The sequence below is a fragment of the Lagenorhynchus albirostris genome, chromosome 2, assembly GCF_949774975.1.
Source record: "Lagenorhynchus albirostris chromosome 2, mLagAlb1.1, whole genome shotgun sequence".
In the NCBI taxonomy this organism is placed as follows: Eukaryota; Metazoa; Chordata; class Mammalia; order Artiodactyla; family Delphinidae; genus Lagenorhynchus; species Lagenorhynchus albirostris.
Genome location: NC_083096.1, coordinates 148,226,819 through 148,248,947, shown reverse-complemented (window position 1 = coordinate 148,248,947; position 22,129 = coordinate 148,226,819). Strand labels below are relative to the sequence as shown.

Genomic DNA, 22,129 nt, shown 5'->3' with positions numbered 1-22,129 from the left:
CCAAAGATGGTGTGTGTTGCTGACCTTGTTCTGTCCTTCCACTGTCTTACTCTGAGGCCTGCTGCTGTCGCTGAAGCCTATCCCTGGGAGCATTCAGTCCCAACCCTGCCCTTATACCCTACATAGTCAGCTGGAAACACCTTGGAGTGGGGTAAAGAGTTGGAGCAGAAAGGATTGTTATTTGTCTGCTGTTTACCACCCGTGGCCCTTAGGAGATGCAGGTCCGGAGCCAGCCAAGCTTCTGGACTAGTTTCTGGGCATTTCTAGAGGATCAGAAAGCTGCCACGTTGACAAAGGTGTCTGAGTACTGAGGAGAGGAAGGAGAGGGAAGAGTGTGAGGAAGGCAGAAGTTCTGGAAGCTCCACTGCTCCTCGATTCTCCTATTTCCCCAGGCCCTCCACTTCCAGCCAATACATCCTCCGTTAAGGCTCTCAGCCTGAGGGATGCCTGCCATCAAGACCCCACTATACCTTTGGGGTGATAATTCACAGAAGGTGTGTCCCCCACAGTGCCTGCACAGGGCTAATGTGGGGAAAACTTGAGTGGCCCCGTTTTTCTCACCCCCCACCCTGGCTCAGGGCCCTCGGCTAACCTTGCAGTGGAAGGATCCACACCCTGGTGGTGGCAGTGTGGGTGTTGTTGATATCCGTGGCCATGGTGGCAAGATTGGTGGCTGCAGTGGTGGCAGCTGGGCCTTGGGATTTCTGCCGGTACCTTCTGCGGCTACACTTAAACATCCTGGGAAACCGGAGCCGAGGTCAGCCCATACCTGGCCTCTGGTAGGGGGAAATTACGCCCCGGGGCCGGGCTTCCCTGGTGGCGCAGTGGTTGGCAGTCCGCCTGCCAATGCAGGGGACACGGGTTCAAGCCCTGGTCGGGGAGGATCCCACATGCCGCAGAGCAGCTGGGCCCGTGTGCCACAACTACTGAAGCCCACGTGCCTAGAGCCTGTGAGCCACAACTACTGAACCCATGTGCCACAGCTGCTGGAACCCGTGTGCCTAGAGCCCGAGCTCCGCAGCAGGAGAGGCCACCGCAGTGAGAGGCCCGCACACCGCAACGGAGAGTGGCCCCCACTCGCCACAACTAAAGAAAGCGCACGCGCAGCAACGAAGACCCAACACAGCCAAAAATAAATAATAAATAAATAAATATATAACAAGCCCTGGGGCCAAGGGACACAGACAAGCTGAGAAGGCCCCATGGGCGCAGGGAACTTCTGTCATGTGCCTGATGGTGCTACTGGCCAGGGCAGCTGAGGCCTCGATGACATACAGAGTCTATGTAAGAGTAATGCTGTTTATTACAGGTCCTGATCCCCAGCCCCTCCCTTAGGGGCCAGGCTCCCTCACAATTCTCTCCATGGGTGCAGCCAAAGAGCCAGAAAACCTCAGCTTGGCCCCTTGGAAAAAAGGAACTCTGAGTAAAAAAATTCCTCCCTCATTTTCTCACTCATCCACATTAACAATGTTTATTGAGTACTTACTGTGTGCCAAACACAGTGGCAAGTCCTTTACAAACATAATCTCATCTAATCCCACAACAACCCTACAAGGAGATTCTGTCATTATTCCTATTTCATATACAGTCGATTCTTGTTATTTGTGGTAGTTAGCCCTAATAAAGTCACCACAAACACTGTATTAGCAAATATTGAGCCAATGCTCCCAGGAGGAATACAGGATTAGATTCATACTAACCTCTGGTCACAACATTTTTCAACTGAACAATAACCTAGTTTATTTGTGTTTCTGTTAAAGCCACTTCATTTAAAATATATTGACGTCAATAACATTGAACTCACAGCCAACAAATGGCCAACGTTTGCCTGAATGAAGTTTATCTAACACATGTATTTTCTTCATAAGGCATATCACAGCCTTCTTGCACTTCGGAACACTAGAGAGCACTTCAGCACTACGCTGGAGGGAGTCTTTAATAGCAAAGTCACCAACAAAAAGCACAAAAATGCAAAAAACATGACAGACACTAAATAGGCCGCAAAAAGAACACTTGTTTACATTGTGAGAGCTGAAACAAGAAGGCAGAGCGTCCCCTTGTTCAACCTCAGCATGGTAGACAACTCAAATTTTTTGCAGCTCTGCGCATGTCCATGAATGACCACAAAACTGCTGTGAGTATTGGTTTGGAGTTTTAAATCATTTTTAGTGAGTGGGTAAATTCACAGATATGGAATCCATGAATAATGAGGATCAACTGTACAAGGAAACTGAGGCTCAGTTAGGCTCACACAATTAGAGGCAGGCAGGGATTCAAATCTGGGATGGCCGAGGCTCAAAGCCCAGACGTTTAACTCCTGCTATTCTGCAAGCATTCATTCATTCAGAAATGTGCACTTAACCTTCTGTGCCTCTCTTTCCCCATATTTAAAAAGCAGACGAAAAGAGAGTCTTATCTCATAAGATTGTTGTGAAAGGAGAAAAAAGACTTACTATATAAGTTATGCATTTAAAACATGATATGTACAAATGTTAGTGTTAACAGCCTTCCTCTCTCTCCTGTCTTTTCAACTGCCTCCTCCCATTATAAAAACAAAACAAATTTTAAAATCTTCCATCCCACACCCCCTCTGGCTGTGACTCTCCTTATGCTGAACTTTTCACTCTGTGGTCATTCCCTTATGTCCCAGAATGGGAAGAAAAATCTCCTTTTAAATCCCACTTGAAAACCCCATAACTATTCTGTTATACAGACCAGGAAACAGAGGCTTAAACCCAAGTCTAAGAAATGTCCCTTGGGTCACACAGCTAATAAGCAACAGAACCAGGATTCAAGCACTTGGTCTGAGTGACTTAAAAGCCAGAACTTTCCCAGCACCTCGACCTCCAGGACCAGCAGCCCCGGAAGGATTGACGATGATGGGGATTACCGAGCTGTAGAACTTGGTGGGGAGGGGTCGGGGGAGGAATGGGGGCAGTGCTTTTGTGGGACCATGGTGCCCCCTGCTGGCAGGAATGGAAGGGGTGTATGCAGAGTGCTGAGAGGACTGAGGAGAGAGAAAGGGTGGGGAGGGAGAAGAGTGAGGAGGAAAGACTCAGGGAGGAGAAAGATGGGTTGAAGGTTTTTGGTTTTTTTAAACATCTTTATTGGAGTATAATTGCTTTACAATGGTGTGGGGTTGAAGTTTTGTGAAGAGAAAAAGACTAGAAGATTAGGAGTCGTTTGCCACTCAGAGGAGGGGGCAGAAAACTCCAAGCCTTGGCCGTTGCCTTGAAAGCATGTGTGGGCATGCCTGCGTGAGTGTGTGTGTGTGTGTGTGTGTGTGTGTGTGTGTGTGTGTGTGTGTGTGTGTGAGAGAGAGAGAGAGAGAGAGTGTTTCCGTATGTACTTCAGATGTCGCTCTGTTGATTGTTGCTGGGAGTCAGTCCACACAGTTCAGAGTGTGTGTGTGCGTGTGTGAGTGTGCATTCGAGAGCACTAGGAGGTGTGTGTGTGTGTGTGTGTGTGTGTGTGTGAGAGAGAGAGAGAGAGAGAGTGTTTCAGTATGTACTTCAGATGTCGCTCTGTTGATTGTTGCTGGGAGTCAGTCCACACAGTTCAGAGTGTGTGTGTGCGTGTGTGAGTGTGCATTCGAGAGCACTAGGAGGTGTTTGTGTGTGTGTGTCTGAATATACAGCTTGGGCAGATGTGCGTGCCTCGAGCATGCAGGGTGTGTACGACAGTATTAGCAGGTGCAGGGTAGGAAGCGCCTGTGCGCTGCCGTGGTGGAGGGCACACAGCTCTGGGAGGCCACTTGCCCCACCCCCAGACCTCTCTCTCCTTCAGGTCAGGAGGGGCGTTGCCCATGGCTGGCGTTGCCAGGAGGAGCCCCGAGGCGGCTGGGGCTGTGAGGACAGAGCGCCAGGCAGCAGGGAGGCAGCAGGCGCTGGAGGAGGCGGACGGGCTGCGTGGGGGGTAGGCGGGTGGGCAGAAGGAGGCCTTTAAAGCACCTGCCCCGCCCACAGGTGAGCAGTGCTGTGTGAGAGCCAGCTCCGTCTCCCCGCCTGCCCACTCAGTGGCAGTTCCCCGGAGCTGCAGTTCCCTCTGGAGCCTCAGCAGATCCCTCTTTCAGAACTCACTACCAAGAACCCTGAACAGGTGATGGCATAGGATAGAGACTATCCCGTGAAGTGAAATCAATCTGGAAACAGGTTTGGGGAGCTGGAAGGGCCATGGGGAGGGTCTGGGAAGAGTCTAGGATTGGTTTCGGGGGGAGTGGAAAGCCCAGGATGCACAGGTGCCAGCGAAGGGCATGGAGTGACCCTGTAGCGTGGGAGTCAGGCTTGGGGTGCCAGTAGAGGAACCTGGGATGTTAGGATTTCAGAGTGCCAGGTGTTGGTAGAGGGCCTGGGCAGTACAGAGGGATAGGAGCGTCAGGATGGCAATTGGGAAAAGTCCTGAGGTGTCAGAGTCCAGATGCAGGAAAAGCTTGGTGATTATGTGAGTCCAGGATGCTGGAGTCTGGTGTGTCAGCCCAGGTTGGGGGTGGGGGCAGGGAGCAAGGTCCTAACACACACATCTGCCTCCCAGGAGCCACCATGCAGTGCTTCAACTTCATTAAGACCATGATGATCCTCTTCAATATGCTCATCTTTGTAAGTGTGGGGGTTATGGGCTCTTTGGGGTTCCCCATAGGAGTAGGTCTTAACCTGAGCAGAGCCCGAACTGGGGAAGAGGAGACTGCTATGCCCAGATTCTTCCTGCAAGTTGAGGAGGTGCAGAAGTCTCCCCAAATGCTGAGTCCTGGTCCCAGTAGCAGCCTGGCTGCCACACAGTTGGGGTGGAGAAGGTTAGGGGCATCCTCTCCCTTCCAGGAAGCTTCAGCTCAGGCAGGCTTACAGCAGGGCAGAGTAGGCTAACAGGCTGGGGCCCCAGTGAGGGGAAGGGGTTTGCCCAAGGTCACCTCGTGTGGAAGGAAATTCAGTGGCCTCTGTATGACGGGGAACCAAAAGCACAGAAGGCCCAGAGACATCGGAGCAGAGTGTCAGCTGCAAGCAGCCCTTATTCATTCAACAAACACATTGCCTAAGACCCTGTGCTGAGTGCTGGGGTGACAGGTAAGCAAGCCCTTTCTCTGCCCTTGGGGATCTCAGGTCCAGCCGGTCAGATAGGCAGACAGTTTTGACATAGTATACGTGGTCTTAGCACAGGGGTCCATAGGAGGGGCTTGAACCCTGCCTGGTCAGAGAAGACTTCTAGGAGGAAATAGCTGAGGCTAGGAATTTGCACTGAGTGAGGGGGTTGGTAAAGCATGCAGAAAGGCCCAAAGGCAATGAAATCAAATATTGTTCAGAAAACCAGGAACAGATTATATAGGGCATGTTTGAGGAAGCTGAGCAATGAGGCATGAACCCTAGAGATGGGCAGAAATGGACAAAGGACAAAGCCCTTGGATGGTGGCTAAGGGATGGAAGAAGGGGCAAGGGAGACATCATCTTGGAGATGATGACCACGTCTCTGGCAAGAACAACCTGGGGGATATCTCACAGGCAGCTGTGTACCCAGTGGGGTTGCAGCTCAGGATATTTGAAAGTCATGTGCCCATAGGTGATTGTTGAAGCCATGGGAGGGGTGAAACCACTCAGGGAGAGTGAACTCCAGGAAACTCAGCTTACAAGGGATAAACAGGGAAATGGCCACCAGGAAGCAAATGAAGAAAGAGCAGCAGGAAACAAACCAGGAGGGCGAGCGAGGTATCAGGGAGGTCAAAGAGGATCCACCCATGACTAAGCACATGTCACCAGAGACCTTGGCGCCACATGAGAGTGGGTTAGGGTGAGTGAAAGGGGAGGAAATGGAGACATGAAGTATAGATGAATTTGGAGGAATTGGGCTGGGGGGGAGTAAACTCTGACTCCGATGTGGTCTGTGCCTTGGGCTTCCTCTGGTTTCAGGGAACTAGACTTTATCCATGTATCTGAAGAAGGCAACAGGACTGAAGGGATTTGGAGAGCAGGGGCTCTGGCCCGAGGGGGTTAAAGGCAAATCTGGTTTGGTTTCTGCTTCTGTTGCCCTTGCCTCGCCAGACTGGGCAGGGCAGGCCTCAGACTCCTTGAAATTTGACCCTGTAGGCTAAAAGCCCAGCTTTCTGTCCTTGGGCAAACATGCCTGGGATCCACCCACCATCTGCCACCTCACTCCTGGTTCTAGCCTCAGTTTCCATAGCTGGGAAGTAGGGACTGGACACCTACCTAGGCAGTGTCAGGCTGATTTATCCACTGAAGCTCTGGATCAGCAAGGCTTTGCTCTAAGCTGTGGGAAATGGGCAGTGCCCTCCTCCCCAGTCTAGGCTTCAGGATTCCCTCTGAGCTGGGGGTTGAGCCAGAGAGCCCCTAAGAGCTCTGGCTGTACTTCCTCTCTGGTGCCTCAGTTTCCACTTGGGTGGCAAGGAGAAGTCTAGGCTGGTTCTGGAGGGGAGCCAAATGGGGCCTTGGGGTGGGTATCCCTTCTCACCACCGCCCTCTCCAATGTTGGGAGCAGGTGTAAACCTCAGCCATGCCTCTGTTGCCATGGTGACTGTGGAGACTGCTCAAGGCTCCCACCCCCGTTTCCACCTATCAGAGGACAGTCGTTCCAGGCACCTGGAGGGGGGAATGGAGAGGGGGGCGGGGGGGAGGGGGAAGCTGCTGCGGGGGATGTTCACCTACTTTTTTCACCCCTAGCTATGTGGCATGACCCTGGCAACAGAGAGGGAAAGCCTTGCCCCTCCCCCCACCCTTCAGCTATTTCTGGAATCCCTGATCCCATTTATATCTGCCTAGGTGTGCAGCCTGGTGCTGGCTATGGATGTTTCAGCTCCCATCTTTCTGGCTCTAATGGATGTTTTTCCTCCCTACAGGATGAGTTTTTAGACTCCATAGTCAATAAAGGGGGAAGTTTCCCATCTCCCATCTCCCTCACTCAGTTGCGTGGTAGTGCCTTGAAACGGCACTGTTTCAAGGCCTGCCTCTCTGTCTCCAGCTGTGTGGTGTGGCCCTGTTGGCAGTGGGCATCTGGGTGTCAGTCGACGGAACATCCTTCATGAAGATCTTCGGGCCACTATCATCCAGTGCCATGCAGTTTGTCAACGTGGGCTACTTCCTCATCGCAGCTGGCGCTGTGCTCCTCACTCTTGGTTTCCTGGGCTGCTATGGTGCTCAGACTGAGAACAAGTGTGCCCTCATGATGGTGTGTCAAACCCAGCTCCACAGGCCCATAACCGAGACCCAGGGTCCCTCACCCTTGACACCAGGCCCTGGGGATCCCCAAGCCCTGCTCTGGACTCCAGGGGCCTCAGCCAGTGGGGCCCCTGACTTGTTTTCATGTGGGGGTGGGTTAGGGCAAGGAATGCATGAGGGACTGTCTCTCCCTAAAACTCAAGATCCCTGTTCTCCACTCAGTTCTTCTTCATCCTCCTCGTCATCTTCATTGCTGAGGTTGCAGCTGCCGTGGTTGCCTTGGTGTACACCACAATGGTGAGGAGCGGGGATGGGGCAAGGGGGGAACAACTGGGCAAAGCACTGCGAATGGCCACCCTCCCTACCAGGCCCTAAACACTGACTTTCCCCACCCAGGCTGAGAACTTCCTGACGTTGATGGTAGTGCCCACCATCAAGAAACAGTACGGTTCCCAAAAAGACTTCACCCAAGTGTGGAACTCCACCATGGAAGGGGTAAGGTGGGCTGGGGGAGATTTTGGGGTGAGGAGAAATAAGCAAGGCCCCACTGACCATCTCTTCTCCTCATCTTCAGCTCAAGTGCTGTGGCTTCACCAACTACACAGATTTTGAGGACTCTCCCTATGTAAAAGAGAACAACGTCTTTCCCCCATACTGTTGCTTTGACCGTGACAATGGCACATTTGTGGAACCCTGCACTAGTGTCGAGGCCCAGAACCAGAAAGTAGAGGTATAGGTTGGCCTGGGAGGTGGGGCTGCTTTAATGGCCCCGGAGAGCTGAATGTGAGTGGGGGCAGCTGCTGACTATAGATGCTCTCTCCCCTCCAAGGGTTGCTTCAATCAGCTTCTGTATGACATCAGAACCAATGCAGTTACCGTGGGTGGTGTGGCAGCTGGAATTGGGGGCTTAGAGGTAAGGAGGGGAGGAGGTTGGGGCAGGATATCCCCATGGGCTCAGGGCTGCTTGATCCATGTCTGAGGCCTTTCTGGAAGAGACAGACTTCTAACAAAACTTCATGTTGAATGTCTGGGGGCCAGGGGACTAAAGCTTAAGGACCCTGATCATGTTTCTTCCTCTCTGCCTGTTCCTTTCTCATCAGCTGGCTGCCATGATTGTGTCCATGTATCTGTACTGCAATCTGAAATAAGTCGGCTTCTGCCTCCGCCACTGCTGCTGCCATACAGGAACTGGGAAGGGGCACCCCAGCACTGCCAAGAGGCAGTGATCAGCGTGGAGACAGGATCTAACAGTGTCACTTGGGCTGGAGTGGGCCTGGGGCCAAATAGGCAGCACCCCCTTGAACCTGTGCCAGACTTGTCCTTCCATTGGTGATGTTGGGGTCCACCTATTTCAGAGCCTCTAAGGTAGCCAATCCTCTTGCCCATTCCTCCAGTCTGTTTCTTAAACCCTTGATACCCTCTCAGGCCAGGGGGGTGGGGTGCTCTTGGTGATCCCAGTACTCCACAGGGGGGATTAAAGGCACTGCACCGATAACACGAGCATTTGCAAAATCAGCAGTCACCAGGCAGATGTGTAGAAAGCACTTCAGCACTCAAAAACCCATTAAAATGTTTCCATTTGGACTCTTTTCGTGTATCCTTCAGGAGAGGGACCCATCATGCCTCAACAGGCCTCAGATTCCTGTGGGGCTATTGACTCAGAAGGCTCCCAGAAATGTAGCAGAATGGAAGTAGCACGGAGGTGGGTGGCTATTTCTCACCTTCATTCGGATGCCAGGCCTGGAAGGGAGTCTAGCAAGGATGGCCAAGAGGACACTGAGGGAGGAAGCAGGGGCTGGGCCAGTCTGCAGTCCTATAATGTGGGAGGACTTTGGCCTGAAACTGCCCTCTCCTGGGTAGGAGCACTGGGCTGGAAAGCTATGAAAATAAAAAGCTTGTGCCCAAGTGGGGGCAGGGAGAGCCGAAATATTGCCAGGGCGATGGAAGAGGGTCATTCCTTAGGCTCTGGGAAGCCCTCCGGAAGCCCCCATCAGGGGACCCAAGCTGCCTACGCTTCTCATGCAGGCACAGCCCCCGACCTGTCCCTGCTTTGGGGATTTCAGAAAGAATTTCATCTACTCTCGGTCTTGGTTGCCCAGGGCTCTATAGATTTGATCTCTTATCGAGTCTTAACCACCCCCATGTTCCAGAAACTGGGCCTAGAAAGGCCAAGTGACTTGTTCCAGGCCCACAACCTCCCATGAAGAGCTGAGTCTGGATGTGGGTCCAGGACATCTGACTCCAGAGCCGGGTGGGATCCTGGCTGACATGGGAACATGATTTACTTTTAGGCCAGAATGTCCCAGACATAGATCTGATTGCTGCTGCAGGAGACATAGCGCTAGGGTGGGAGGCTGTGGCCAGAGGATATGGTGTCTACTACCAGGCGAAGCCCAGCCTGGCAAACCAGTCCTCCTTGCTTGCCTCTGAGCCCTGGATTCCTCTTCCCAAGTTTTACTAGGGCAACCCAGATCCATCACCCCTCGTGAATCCAAAAAGGAACTGCGACCTAGCCGGTGCAGTGCAGTGCCTGAGAGCTGGTCTGTGAGGCCCAGATCAGCAGCCTGCTGGGAGGATGGGCAGGTAGAGCACTTAGCCCCCTCCCACCTTTACCACCTTTCTATGCCTCTCACACTACCCCACCCCCAGGCACCTGTATAGAGGCTACAAGGGATTTGTCTGCCCTGGGTGGGCCTCCTCCACCTCATTATGAGCTAATTGTTCCTCAACCTGGCTGTTGTGGCACCTCAAGCGCTATCTCTACCTCCAGCAAACACTGAAGCCACACACCACCCGTGCCATCGCCGAGCGGGGCTCCAGGCACCGCTTGGAGAGGCAAGGGCAGAGAGCTGGTGACAGGGCAGAGCTCCAGCCAGCTCCTGCCTCCCTGGCCAAGGCTCTATATAAGGAGTTCATGAGGCTCACTTTGCAAGGGCTCTGCAGGCAGACCCCTTCTCCAAGTGTCCTACACTTACTCTCTTGAACCTAAGTCCTTCACAGATTCCTTAAATGTCATGCCCTGTGCCTTGGGCTATCTCAACCACTTCCTCTGGACAATCTCATCCATTTTCTGGTGCTAGCGTGACCAACTTAGATCTTCCTGACTTCTTTGGATCACTGGTTGGGTGATCTGATGAAAATGATGGCTTTTCTCCAGAAAAATGCCCAGATATGGAGTCTGCATACAAAGTACCCTAAGGACCATAGACATCCTTGTTCCTATGTCTCCACCGGCAGCCCAGTCCTCACTTCCTGAATGATGCCCATTCAGCTCTGTCTCATCCACTTCCTTCCCACCTCCACTATAGTCACCTGCTCTCTATCACCGCCCCCCGCCCCCATCCCCAGGTATCCCTTTTTGCTCTCTCTTGCTCCATTTTTGGGGACAGGTGCCCTGGCCCAGACACGAGCTAGGCAGAAAACAGCCTGATGGTTAATTAAACAGTGGGAATGGGGTATAGGGTGGCCGCTCTGAGCTCAGCCCCAAGTAGGGTGGGGCAAAGGTCAGGCTCTGTTGTTCTAGGGTAAAAACATTGGAGTTTGAGACTTGGGCATCCCCTGCTGGCCAAATGGCCCCAAATGGAAGATAAACCTGTGGAGGACAGTAAAGAAAACCCATCATCCATCATGACCATCCTCTCTCCCACCCATCTCTCTCTCTCTTTCTCTGTCTCTGTCTCTGTCTCTGTGTGTGTCTGTCTCTCTCTCACACACACACACACACACACACACACACACACACACACACACACACACACAGTCACAAGACAATCCCCAGAGCTTTTCTCCTTTTTTAATCAATGACCACCTCATCCAGCTTTGGAAATCTGGACAAAGAGGAGGCTGAAAGAGGCCTGGTTCAGTGTCTGAGGGTCTCTGAGTGAGTCTGCATCAGCAGGTGGGCCCCTGCTGGGCCTGTCCATGGGTTGGGCACAGCAGTTTCCTGAGTAAGAGCCTGCCCCACCCTCAGGGCAGCACCCCAGTCCAAAAAAAAAAATCAAGGCCCTACAGGCTTCCGCCGGTTTCCAAGGCCCTCAGGACAGTCAATAAATAGGTTAGATTCTGAGCCAGGCCTGGGAGGAGGGAGTATACAAAGGGCAGGATCAGCTGCCCAGGGATCCCAAAGATTCCCAGGCACTATCCTGCCCTTTCCCGACAAGGAAGTAAATAAATAGACCTCCAACTCAGGAACAGGGATGTTGGAGCAGGGGAACCCTCCCCTGGGAGTTAGTAATTAAGTCTCATGTTAAAAACAAACCAGCCCCAGCCCCTGAGAGTGTCTACAAAATCCTACAGGATTGGGTGAAGGGCTAGCCTGCCTGGGGGTACACAGTACCCAGCCCTGCAGGGTCCTGGAGGAGGTCTCATGTCTGTTCTGCAGCTCCTGGGGCTCCCTCCTCCTTTGGGGGTGGCTCCAAGAAAATTGGGGTGATTGATGGTGGCTTCTTCATTCTGGGAAGATAACAGGAAAACGAATAGGGAGGAGGTCATTAGCTACGTCCCCTAACCCCACTAGTCTTCCATTTCCAAGGACAGAATAGAGTCACTCACGAGTAGGGGGAGGCTGGGACCCCCACCACCAGAAAGTGGTTCCTCTTCCGAAACAATCTCCACAGGCCCCGGTGGTTGCCACGTACATCCAGGTCCCAGATATGGAGGCACTGGTGGGGGTGGGGTGGGGCAAAGGCAAGAGTCGGAGAGCTGTGGGGAGGGCCCTTGGCCAACCCCCTCTCCTCAGCAGCCTCCTCAGTTTGCAAGAGGTAGCATCTTCAAGAATATGGATTTGTAAAGGGGCTTAGAAGAGAGGCTCTGAGAGTATGAAGAGAAGGTTCTGAGGTGGAAGATTCCAAAAAGGCTCCTTGTATCTTGGGGAGGGGTATTCCTGGGGTAGGTGTGGTATTGAGGCACCTTGGCAAGCTGGGTCCAGGTGGTGAAGTCATCATCCTTCTCCATTCGGATAAAGGCCACATAGGTGTGGCCCTCCGTGTCTGGCAGGAAAGAGTCTTCACAAGGGTTCTTGCTGTGGTCCAGAACCTCAGCTTCACTGTAGCAGGGAGTGGGGGAGAAAGGCCAAGACAGGGCCTACCTCATGAGTGTGTCACACAGGCCCTGTGCTTTTAATGCTCTACTGCTGCCATCTTGGAATTCTTAACATTTGTTGTTTTTTGGCATTTTTTGGCCACGGCACATGAGATCTTAGTTCCCCAACCAGGGATCAAACCCGTGCCCCCTGCATTGGGAGTGTGGAGTCTTAACCGCTGGACTGCCAGGGAAGTCCCACTTAATAATGTTTGAACAAGGGAGCCTGGTTTTCATTTTGCAGTGGGCCCCACAAATTATGGGACCAAGACTCCCAGTATTGACTTCTCCTTACCCCCTGCCTCATATACCCCACTGCCCTAGGCCATACCTGAGCAGCCTGTGAACTTCCACTTCATACGCTTCTTTCTTCAGACTAAAGGAGAGGGAGAAATGGGTCAGGGGAGGGAGTAGCCCCTCAAGGGATGACATGGAGATTGGGGGGAAGCAGGGCTGGGGTAAACACACAGACCGCAGGGCTAGTAGGGCCTGTCAGGCACTGGTTATCAAGGCCCCTAAATATCCTCCCGTTGGCCGTCCCCAGCCCCCACCTGTCCACGTTCCTCAGCTGGACACCTGGAACCGTGTTGAACTTGTGCTTCTTGAAGTAGGCCTCCTGGAACAGACGTGAAGGTGAAAATCAGGGCATTACACTGTCTGGCCCACACCTGCCTGCTGACCCACCACACATCCACGAGGCCCACAAATGAAGTCCTAGATCTATAAAGGTCCCTCTGGCTCCACCATTGCCAGAGAGCTCATGCTCATACTGGCATCTCATGCTACTGACCCCTGAGCTAGTCCTTGTCCCCAGTGGCTCTCCCTGGGCCTGCTGTTCTAGGGCCACAGAAGCCAGGAACGGCCCCTGCAAAGGGACAGGCTGGACTGGGAGGGAGAAAACTGCTATGACTAAGGTACTAAGGGTGAAGGACATGAGGTCACTCCCCGTCCCTCTCGGAGATAAGTGGGGGTCTTGTAGTAATCAGCCTCTGAAGGCCCTTCTGGCTTCTAGGAGGTTCCAAGCTGGAAACTCTCCATTCTTTACACTGGGTTGTCTCAAGGCCTCCCTGGCTATAACTGGGGAGTGGCCCTTTGGACACAGCGATGAAGGGGTGGGGACCTGGGGCCCTCTCTGTTCACTTCAGGCTGAGGCTTAGGCCTCAGCACTTGCAAGGACAGGAGAGGGCAGAGTTTGCTGGGCTGGACGAGTGCGTGGCAGCCGAAATATGCTCCCCACACCCACAGTCTAGTGCTAAAAATAGTAATGATAAAAATAATACCAGCTAATCCTTATATAATGTTTACAGTCCAAAACATATTATACATATTAACTCATTTAAACCTCATAACCTCACAACCCTATGAGGTAGGAGTATTTTTATCCTCATTTCACAAATAAAGAAACTGAGGCAAAAGAAGGTAAGTAATTTCCCTAAGGCTACATGGCTAGTGAGTGGCAGAGCTGGGGTTGCTCGAGTCCATGTTCTTGCCCCTTTTACCACACTGTGCCCTATGCCCCAACACCCCTGCCTCCCACTCACATGGAAGTAGCCATTCATGTTGAGGCCAACGATGCCAAAGTGGTAGGATCGGGAAATGTCAGGGATGATGCACTCTCGGCCTCGGCGTTGCTCCGGCATCCGCATCCACATATCCCAGTCCCAGAGCTGGGGGCATGGAAGACTGAGAGTTACGAGGTTCCAAGCTGGTAGGGGACTTCAGCCCACTCACCCTACCCTGCCAGGGTACCTTTTCCGGTGTGGGCCACTTGGGCTCAAGCTCCTCCTTGTACAAGGACTTCCTGAGCACCCATCCCAGCCCAGGCATGGTCTCCACGCGGTACAGCAGTGCTGGGTCCTCAGCTGTGTGTTCGTACCCCTGGGGACAGGGGGCCGTGATGGGAGGTATTAGCTCGGGGCCTCTACCAACTCCGCAGCTGACCCCTGGCCACTCAGCCTACCTGGTCATTCCAGGCAGAGATACAGTACAGGCTGTCGTCCTCCTCCAGCAGGTGGATGGATTGGCTCAGGAAACTGAGAGGCAGGGTCCAGGGGTTCAGGGAGGGGCAAGGACAAACCCAGTCACACAGTGATGCTGGAAGAACTGGAGATGGGACTCCGGAGTCATGCCTCCTTCCCCCAGAGCCCCACTGTCTCCATTCATCCTTTCTACTCTCTACTCCAGCCCCGACCCCCACCAGCCCACCTTTGCTCAGGCTTTTTCCCCACTTCGGAGCTTGCTTCCTCTGGAAAGCTTTCCAAGACCCCTCATTGCCTTCCTCCCTGGAGACCCAGTCATGCACAGAGGCTACACAGCTTGGAGCTGCATGGAGGGACACTTCCCTCACCTGAAAAAATCCACAGCGATGTCCAGGTCCTCCTCCAGAACCACAGCAAACTTGGCTTCCTGTAGGGGGTGGGGGACAACATGATCCCAAGGGGGACTTTCTCATTCCGTCTCTTCCACCTCCATCCCACTTCTCAGGCAGCACTACCCCCATTTTCCACATCAGGAGGATGAGACCCAGAGAGAGGAAGAGCTTGCTATATAACAAGACCAGACTTATGCCCATGTTTCCCCTCTCTAGGTCCAAGAGTTTTGTCTTTACTACTCACCGGAAACAGGTTGAAAGTGGCAGTGAGGCTGGCCTTGTAGTGCTGGGTGGGGAGTAGGAATAGGGCACATGAGCTTTGGGGTGGACAGTGGGGCCAGGTGTCCACCCCTTCCATCCTTGCCTAGGCGGTACCTGAGACACACGGGCGTTCTTGATGCTGATGGGAGTGTGCTGGATGCCCCTCAGACCAAACAGCGCCACCACATCCATCGGCTCCTAAGGGGCATAGCCGCTGGTCATCATGTGAGCCACCCGCCCCCTGCCCACCCCTGTAGGCTCTGACACGCCAAGCCCTGCACATTTCGTGGCCCTTGCCCGGGCTGTCTCCCTTGCCAGTCCTCTGTGATCACTGCTACTCAGCACCAGCAACCCTGCGCTCTGCTCTGCCCAAAGCCCCCAAGCCCCACTCACCTCATAGTAGCCGTCGATGAAAACTGTTATCATCTGGGGAGACACCCCCTGGGCTGAGAGTAGAGAGCGCAGCATCCTGGGGAGCCCAGGGTTGGATTAGGCCTCTTTGTCCCCCCAAATCAGGACTCCCCTGTGCTTACAGATGGGCCCAGATTCTCCATGTTCACCCCCAAAGGTGAATGCACCTAGAATCTGTTTCCATTCCGCCCACCTCAAGAGTTCCCCCTGCAGGTACATAAGCCTCGGGTTCCCACCACTGAGCACCCTCCTGTTCAGTGCTGGATACAGCCCCCTCCCAGGCTCACCGGTACAGGTAATTGGGCCGGTTCCCCGCAATGACAGCCACAGGCACATTGAAGACCTTGTTGTCTGGGAGCTGAGGGAGAAATAGTGTTCAGCTCTTGCCTCACTCTCTCTTCAAACTGGGATCCCCACCCAGGGAAGAGTCTTGAGGGAGAGGGAGACGCAAGGGAAAAGGCAGAGGGTCTTCCCTGTCCTGGCCCCTCCACACACTCAGCCCAACTCCAACTCTAGGCCTTCGCTCACATGGCCTGCTCCTTCCCCACAACCAAGACGCCCCGTCTTTCAGAGCTCAGCATAAATCCTCAGCTCCCGGTTCCCTCCCAGGCTGGGGCAGGGAAAGCCCAACCTGGACCTTTCCTGGGGCCCCTTGCCAAGCTGGGAAGGAGTCCGGGCCTCGCTGCCCAAGGCCCCACTCACTGGGTCAGGGCTGAACTCGATGGGTGTGGGGTCCTTGCAGCTGCACACACTCCCATAGCCCTCGACTTTGCTGCAGAAGCGGTGGCGGCGACGGTTCAGCTCTGTGTCTGCCCAGTGGCACTCTGCTTCTGAGGGAGGGATGAGGTCAACAGGATGAGGGCATGAGGCCAGTGTGGTTTGGAGAACACCAGGCACCCAGTCAAGAATAGAGCCCCGTGAAGAGAACCCAAATGCCTATCCCCAGCCCAGGCACTGCCCTGGAGCCCAGCGCCCGCTAACCCCACCTTCAGCTGAGCTCAGCGGCACATCTGTCTTCAGTAGGACTGGATCCCCCCAGGAGGAGAGGGCAGGTGACTTAGAATGTTTCTCCCCGAGGACAGGACCTGGCAGGGGGCAGAAATGAGGGGCAATGGGGGCCCAGGCTGCAGTTCTGGAGCTTCTTCCCATCTCCCGGCCCACTTTCATCCAGCCTACCACCACCGACTCCTATTTGCCCCCAGCCCACCCCATCTCCTGGAGTTCTGCTCCTCTCAGCCCCTTCATACTACAGGGCGGATGGCCTACGGTCCTGGCACCTCCTTTTCGTCCCACGAAGGCCCAGGTGTCCCTCCAGCCCAGGGCAGGGCCGGCCTGGCTGCCTAGGCTCCTCAGCAGAGCCTTGGCTGTGTCCTTGAGGTGGAAGGAGCCCTCATCCTGGGAGACCAGAAAAGGTGGTCAGCCTGACTGGCACAGCTCCAGCAGACCTAGCATCAGGGAACACTAACTACATGTCAAGCACCATGTAAAACCTTTTACTTAAATTAGCTCATTAAACTATCACAACAACCCTTTGTGGTTTCTATCATTTCACAGATAATTAAAGGCTTAGACAGATTCTGAGAATCACCCAAGGTCACTAGGCTAATTAGTCCTTAACATGATCCCACACAGTCTGCACCTCTGTCCCCTGCTACCTCCTTGCCCTCTTCTCACCACCCTTCTCCTCCCCTCCCTTATTCTACTCCAGCTCCACTGGCAGCCCGGCTGTTCCACACCAAGCACCTTACCAATTCGGGGCCTTTGCACTTGCCATTCTTTCTATCTAGAATGCTCTTCCTCCAGATATTCACATGGCTCACTCCTCACTTCCTCCAGCTTTCTGTGCACAGGTCTTGTCCTTACAGAGGCCTCCCCTTTCTAAAATGCACCCCCATCACCCTGTCTCCCTTGCTTAATTTTCTTCTTCATACAAGTTATCTTTTCCTGACATGGTAGATTTATTTGGCTGCTTTTTGTTGCTCTTGCCCTATTGGTGTAAGCTCCATAAGGGTAGGGACTCTGTCTTGCTCTCCATTGACAAGGATAGGATTGGAACTTGGTCACCTTCCTCCAGAGGCTCTTGCCACTATGCCATATTAGGGGCACAGAACCCAGGGCCATGAGCAGGGCTGGAGCTAGGGGTGTTGGGAATGGGGCCAAGGCAGAGTCACTGACCTTGACGGTGCAGATGAGCACTCGGCCAGGTGCCACCATGTTGAGGAACAGCACCATGGCCTCATCCTCATGAGGCGAGTACGTGTCAAACACCCGCTTTGCCATCACATGGCCCTGGCAGGAGACACACCTCTCATGAGTTAGTGTCACCAGCAAGGAGGGCTCAGCTTTGGCCCTCTAGGTCCCCTACCCCTAGAACCTCACCGTGGCCTGGTTGAGGACGATGACATGGATGCCCCGGCCCTGCTCCCGGGCCTCATCCTCCAGCACCTACAGGGTAGCAGAGACAAGGTCAAACTCTTCACTCTGGCATTTGAGGTCTCTCTGTCTTATGGGCACTTAAAAAAAACAGCTGCATGAAACAAAACCTCCCCTCCTTCCTTTGCTTCTGTTCACACAGTTCTCTTCCAACCCAGCCTGAAGGCCATCTCTTCCAGGAAGCCTCCATAGCACCCCCATCAAAAGAGATCCCATCTTTCTACAACACCTCCCGACCCCCCGCCAGCTTTCACGACTCTTAGAGCCCTTGACTATCTCAGCCTCATGCTGGAGGTATCACCGTCTCACAGATGGACCCCTCAAAGTAGGGCCAGGGCTGACTACCTCCAGGTTCCCAGCGTCCAGGACAAGACCAAAGCCAAAGAAGGGACCAGGAAATAAATAAATAAATGGGACCACGAAATAAATAAATCACTGAATTAACTGCCTACTAATACTACTGATCACTTTTGATGATATCCCACTACATATAATACAGTTCACATAGCTTACATTTAATCCTGACAAGCAGAAATCATTAGTCCCAGTCTACAGATGAGGAACTGAGGCCTCCGAAGTCACACAGCTAGAAACTGGCAGAGCTGCAGTTCCCACTCGGGCAGTGGACCCAGAGCCAGCAGACCACACCGTAAGTAGAATGCAGTGACCGTACACTAGACACCAGCCCACTCACCGTAGTGCCGTCCACTGCTACGTACACTTTGCTGCGGCTTGAGTATACCTCCACATCCAGCACCCGTCGGGGACCACTGCCTCTGCGCCGTGGGGACTCCAGTCGGCCCAAGGCCTCATCTGTGGGTGTGTGACAGGTCATGGAGATAGTCCCTCCAGCAGTGTCTCACCCCTTGGGATCTGCCCATCATTTCAGCCACAGGATCCCAGGGGACGCCCCCTCTACCACCAATCCCATCCTCAGTCTGGTCCTACCATAGTCTTTTTCTGGCTCCGGGTCTTCATTGGCCTCGCTGATTGCTCTCCGCGTGTCCAGGATCAACTTGATGTTGACAATGACGGTCACCAGTAGGAAAAGCACAGCTCCTGTCTGAGGGGAGGGGTGGGGACAACTAAAGAGGGGCACCCCCTAAATATCACTGCACGTCTTGCTGAAAGGAGGGCTCTGGCTGAAGTGATGACACAGGGAGAACCTGGGTTTTGCCTCTCTTCCCTCTGTCTGACCAGCTCTACTCCCCCAGACCTGGGTTCAGTTTCACGACCACCTCCTTCAGGGACCCTCCCCTGACCCTTCCCCCTTCATCAGGGCGCTCCCTACCCAGAACTCCTGTATTCTTCCATTTGAGCCTTGATTCCCTTGGTTCCTCCACAATTAGTTCCTAGAGATGGAGCCAGTCCCAGAGAACCACGCTGGGGATCAGAAGACCTGGGTCCTAGCCCTGACTGCCTGACAGGTGTGGGTCCTGGGCAAAGCCTTCCTGATCCAACTTCAGGTTTGTCAGAAGCCTAGGAGGTTGTACTTGGGTTCTGATTCCAGAACTCTGGACCCAACCCACTACCTGGTAGGGACACGAGACAAAGAGGTTTCCCACCCTCTTTCCAGGGTGGGGGCAGCCAAGGTAGGTTCCAGTACCCATAGTCTAGGCTGGAGTAAAGCTGGGAGGGAGCCCCTGGGAGGTATGGGACACCTCTATACCTGACAGAATCTCCGCAGGGCCCGCTGGTTGGTCAGTTTATACTTCCAGGTAAGATACCAGCTCCGCTTTTTCCGAGCCCCAAAGGGCTTGATGAGGGGGCTGGGCTTCCAGTCGTCCATGCCGGATTGGGGGGTCACCACTGTCCTGGCCAACCCATGCCTTCAGGAATCTGAGGAGACCAGAGGGTCATGTGGGGTAAAGTTTTCCTCCCAAAGTCTGATGCTTTCTTGGGGAGATGAAGGAGGACCCCCCAGTAACTCATCCTTGCAGCATCCATGCTGTGTGACCTGGGAAAAGTGGCTCAACTTCTCTGGAAAGGAAACCTTCAGAGGGATCAGATCACCTGGAAACTCCCCTGGGGCTGGGGAAACTGACAGGACTGCCCATTGTCCCAAGGCTGGAGGCCAAATAATCGGCTCTCAAGGCTCATCAGTCCCTAAAAGAACCAAGCCCCAGGCCTTCCTAGTCCTAGGGTGAGCGAAGGGCAGCGACCCCCCCCATTCTCCACCCCCTTCCGCCCTCGCCCCCTCCTATCTGGCCCTGCTCTTCTCCTCCCGCGCCTTGGGCCGCCCCAGCACTCGGGGACCCGCCCCGGCCATGCCACCCCTCCCGGACCCCCGCCCAGAGACACTCACGGCTCAGGGGGCCCGGGCCCCGCTCGGGCCCCGCTCGGGCCCGCACTGCTCGGCCCAGCGCTCCGCGGCCTCCGCCTCCTCCATGCCGCTCGCGGCCCCGCCCCGGCCCGGGCGGCCCGCCTCCCCGCTTCCGCCGCCGCCGCCGCCGCCGCGGGGTGAGAGGGCGGCGGGAGGCGCTTAGGGCGGTGGCTGGTGTCTTCCCCCTGCGAGTAGCGGTAGTGCTCGGTGCCTCGGCTGCCTTGCAGCTGGCTGGCAGGGTGGGCGGCTGGGGGAGAGCAGCTTCCCCGCTCCCAACACTGCGTGGTGGCAAACCCGATTGGGGTCGGAGTCCTAGAGCCTTGGAGTAGACCGCAGGGCACGCCAGGGTCAGAGGGGCTACAGGCCTCGGACCCAGATACCCCTCCCTTTGCTTGGGCAAGCCTGCACCCAGGTCTAGAGCATGCGAGGCCACTGCAGACTACGGGGGAATTGAAAACCTGGTTCTACCACCCACCTAGACCTTGGACAAGTCACTTCACGTCTCAGCCCAGGTTCCCTTCTCTGTGAAATGAGTATGACCTCATATGACACTCCATGGCAGTCACTGTTCTAAGTAAGCATCTTACTATATTAACTAATTTAATTCCACAACAACTCCATGAGGTAGGTACTGTTACTATCCCAATCTTTTAGACAAAGAAAATGAGGCCCAATATCATGAAGTTGGTAAAGCTAGAATTCAAACCCAGGCAGCCTGGCTCCAGATTCCACTCTTAACCCCTCACTATACTGACAATAATAACACTTATAGAGTTTAACACATGTGAAGCACTTAGCTTAACACAGTGGTTCTCAAACTTTAGCTTGCATCAGAATCACTTGGAGGACTTGTTAAAAGATTGCTGGGCCCCATTCTTAGAGTTTTTGATTCAAGAGTCTGGGGCAGAGCAGAATACTGCATTTCGAAAAAGTTTCTAGGTGACGGTGATGCTTATTTGAAGTGAGTGGGTAGCCATGGCACAGTTTTAGGCAGGGAAGCAACATAATCCAATTTAAGAGAACATTTACTGTTTTGTGGATAACAGATGAAAGGGAGACAGAAGAAGCCAGAAGATAGGTTAGATTTTTTTTGAGCTCTCCATATTCCATCTGCTTCCTGAAATGGTGTACCAAAATGTTAACAGTGCTTGTCTCGGTAGTTGAGGCAATCAGTGATTTCTCCTAATAAGTATGTGTTAGAATAGAAGAAATCCCAACACATTTTTAAAAGGCATTTTAGAAAGGTGTCCCGCAGGGTTCCTCCCTGACCCTCTTCTCTCCTCAAACTCCCTCTCCACAGAAGATCTCATCCACTCTCATGAGCTCTCTGACCATCTAGATTCCTAAACTCATATCTGCAGACTTAGCCTTTCTCCTGAGCTCCAGGCGGACCTGTGTTCAACTACCAGCTGGACATTCTCATAGGTCCCTCCAATTCAACATAGCTCCTGCTAGAATCAACTCTTCTCACTCCCAGTCCTCTTCTTGTGTTCCCTTCCTTCATGAATGGCATCAGATCAAACAGCTGGGAGTCACCCTTGATTCCTTGTCTCTCTCCAGCAACCAGTCCAGGTCTGTTTGCTCACCATTGTATTCTTTGTACCACATACAACAGCTAGAAGATAGGAGATTCTCCATAATATTTTTTGAAATCATTCGTTTTCTGGACAAATATTTATCAAATGCCAGTATAAACAAATGAATGTTACTGGTCACCAAGTCTTGTCAATCTTACCTCCTAAAGAGTCCTCCTCCATTCAGGTCTAATTCTTTTCCAACCTTACCACCAGCCGCTGTCCAGGCCATTTTAGTTTCTTATCTTCTAGCTGGTCTCCATGACTCCAGATTTTTACCCCTTTAATTCTTTCTCCTTGCAAAATCCAGAGTATTTTTTCAAAAAGGCAAATCTGTTTTGTAAATCTCTGATTTAAAACCCTTCCATGGTTCAAGGCATACTAAGGAAAAGTATGTTACTTAAAATTACAAAGGTAACAAGCTAAAAAATAATGATAGAAATGTATAGGGCCAATGGAAGAAGGAAATACAGAGTGTGAGGTAGATCTTATTTATCATAATAGGAAGTCGGTAGACAAT

The 22,129-nt window shown here is 53.3% G+C and overlaps 3 protein-coding genes across 5 annotated transcripts; 1 reads left to right on the top strand and 2 right to left on the bottom strand.

Moving 5' to 3' along the window:
* Positions 1 to 263: 263 nt before the first annotated feature.
* P3R3URF (PIK3R3 upstream open reading frame) lies at positions 264 to 2,955 on the bottom strand. The gene is given in 3 exon segments (XM_060141939.1): positions 264 to 307; positions 593 to 813; positions 2,891 to 2,955. Coding segments are annotated over 3 exon segments (330 nt in total).
* Positions 2,956 to 3,934: 979 nt separating this feature from the next.
* On the top strand, positions 3,935 to 8,678 carry TSPAN1 (tetraspanin 1). The gene is made up of 8 exons (XM_060142628.1): positions 3,935 to 4,098; positions 4,531 to 4,595; positions 6,961 to 7,167; positions 7,380 to 7,454; positions 7,554 to 7,652; positions 7,732 to 7,887; positions 7,987 to 8,070; positions 8,258 to 8,678. Exons 2-8 carry the CDS (start codon positions 4,539 to 4,541, stop codon positions 8,303 to 8,305), a joined length of 726 nt encoding a protein of 241 aa, XP_059998611.1. The 5' UTR covers positions 3,935 to 4,098; positions 4,531 to 4,538; the 3' UTR covers positions 8,306 to 8,678.
* Positions 8,679 to 10,934: 2,256 nt separating this feature from the next.
* POMGNT1 (protein O-linked mannose N-acetylglucosaminyltransferase 1 (beta 1,2-)) lies at positions 10,935 to 20,136 on the bottom strand. 3 transcript variants are annotated; one of them, XM_060140162.1, is made up of 22 exons: positions 20,018 to 20,136; positions 19,382 to 19,551; positions 18,661 to 18,775; positions 18,407 to 18,525; positions 17,659 to 17,724; positions 17,455 to 17,568; positions 16,527 to 16,674; positions 16,266 to 16,364; positions 15,982 to 16,109; positions 15,567 to 15,637; positions 15,262 to 15,337; positions 14,983 to 15,066; positions 14,852 to 14,893; positions 14,584 to 14,642; positions 14,197 to 14,269; positions 13,986 to 14,114; positions 13,778 to 13,903; positions 12,788 to 12,852; positions 12,568 to 12,612; positions 12,066 to 12,201; positions 11,709 to 11,818; positions 10,935 to 11,609 (listed from the first exon to the last, which is right to left on the bottom strand). In XM_060140162.1, the coding sequence occupies exons 2-22, from the start codon at positions 19,499 to 19,501 to the stop codon at positions 11,522 to 11,524; spliced, it is 2,013 nt and encodes a 670-aa protein (XP_059996145.1). In that variant the 5' UTR covers positions 19,502 to 19,551; positions 20,018 to 20,136; the 3' UTR covers positions 10,935 to 11,521. The 3 variants fall into 3 exon arrangements, with proteins under 3 accessions (XP_059996145.1, XP_059996146.1, XP_059996147.1); XM_060140163.1 differs by having other exon boundaries at positions 16,557 to 16,674; XM_060140164.1 differs by lacking the exon at positions 16,266 to 16,364 and having other exon boundaries at positions 16,557 to 16,674.
* Positions 20,137 to 22,129: the final 1,993 nt, after the last annotated feature.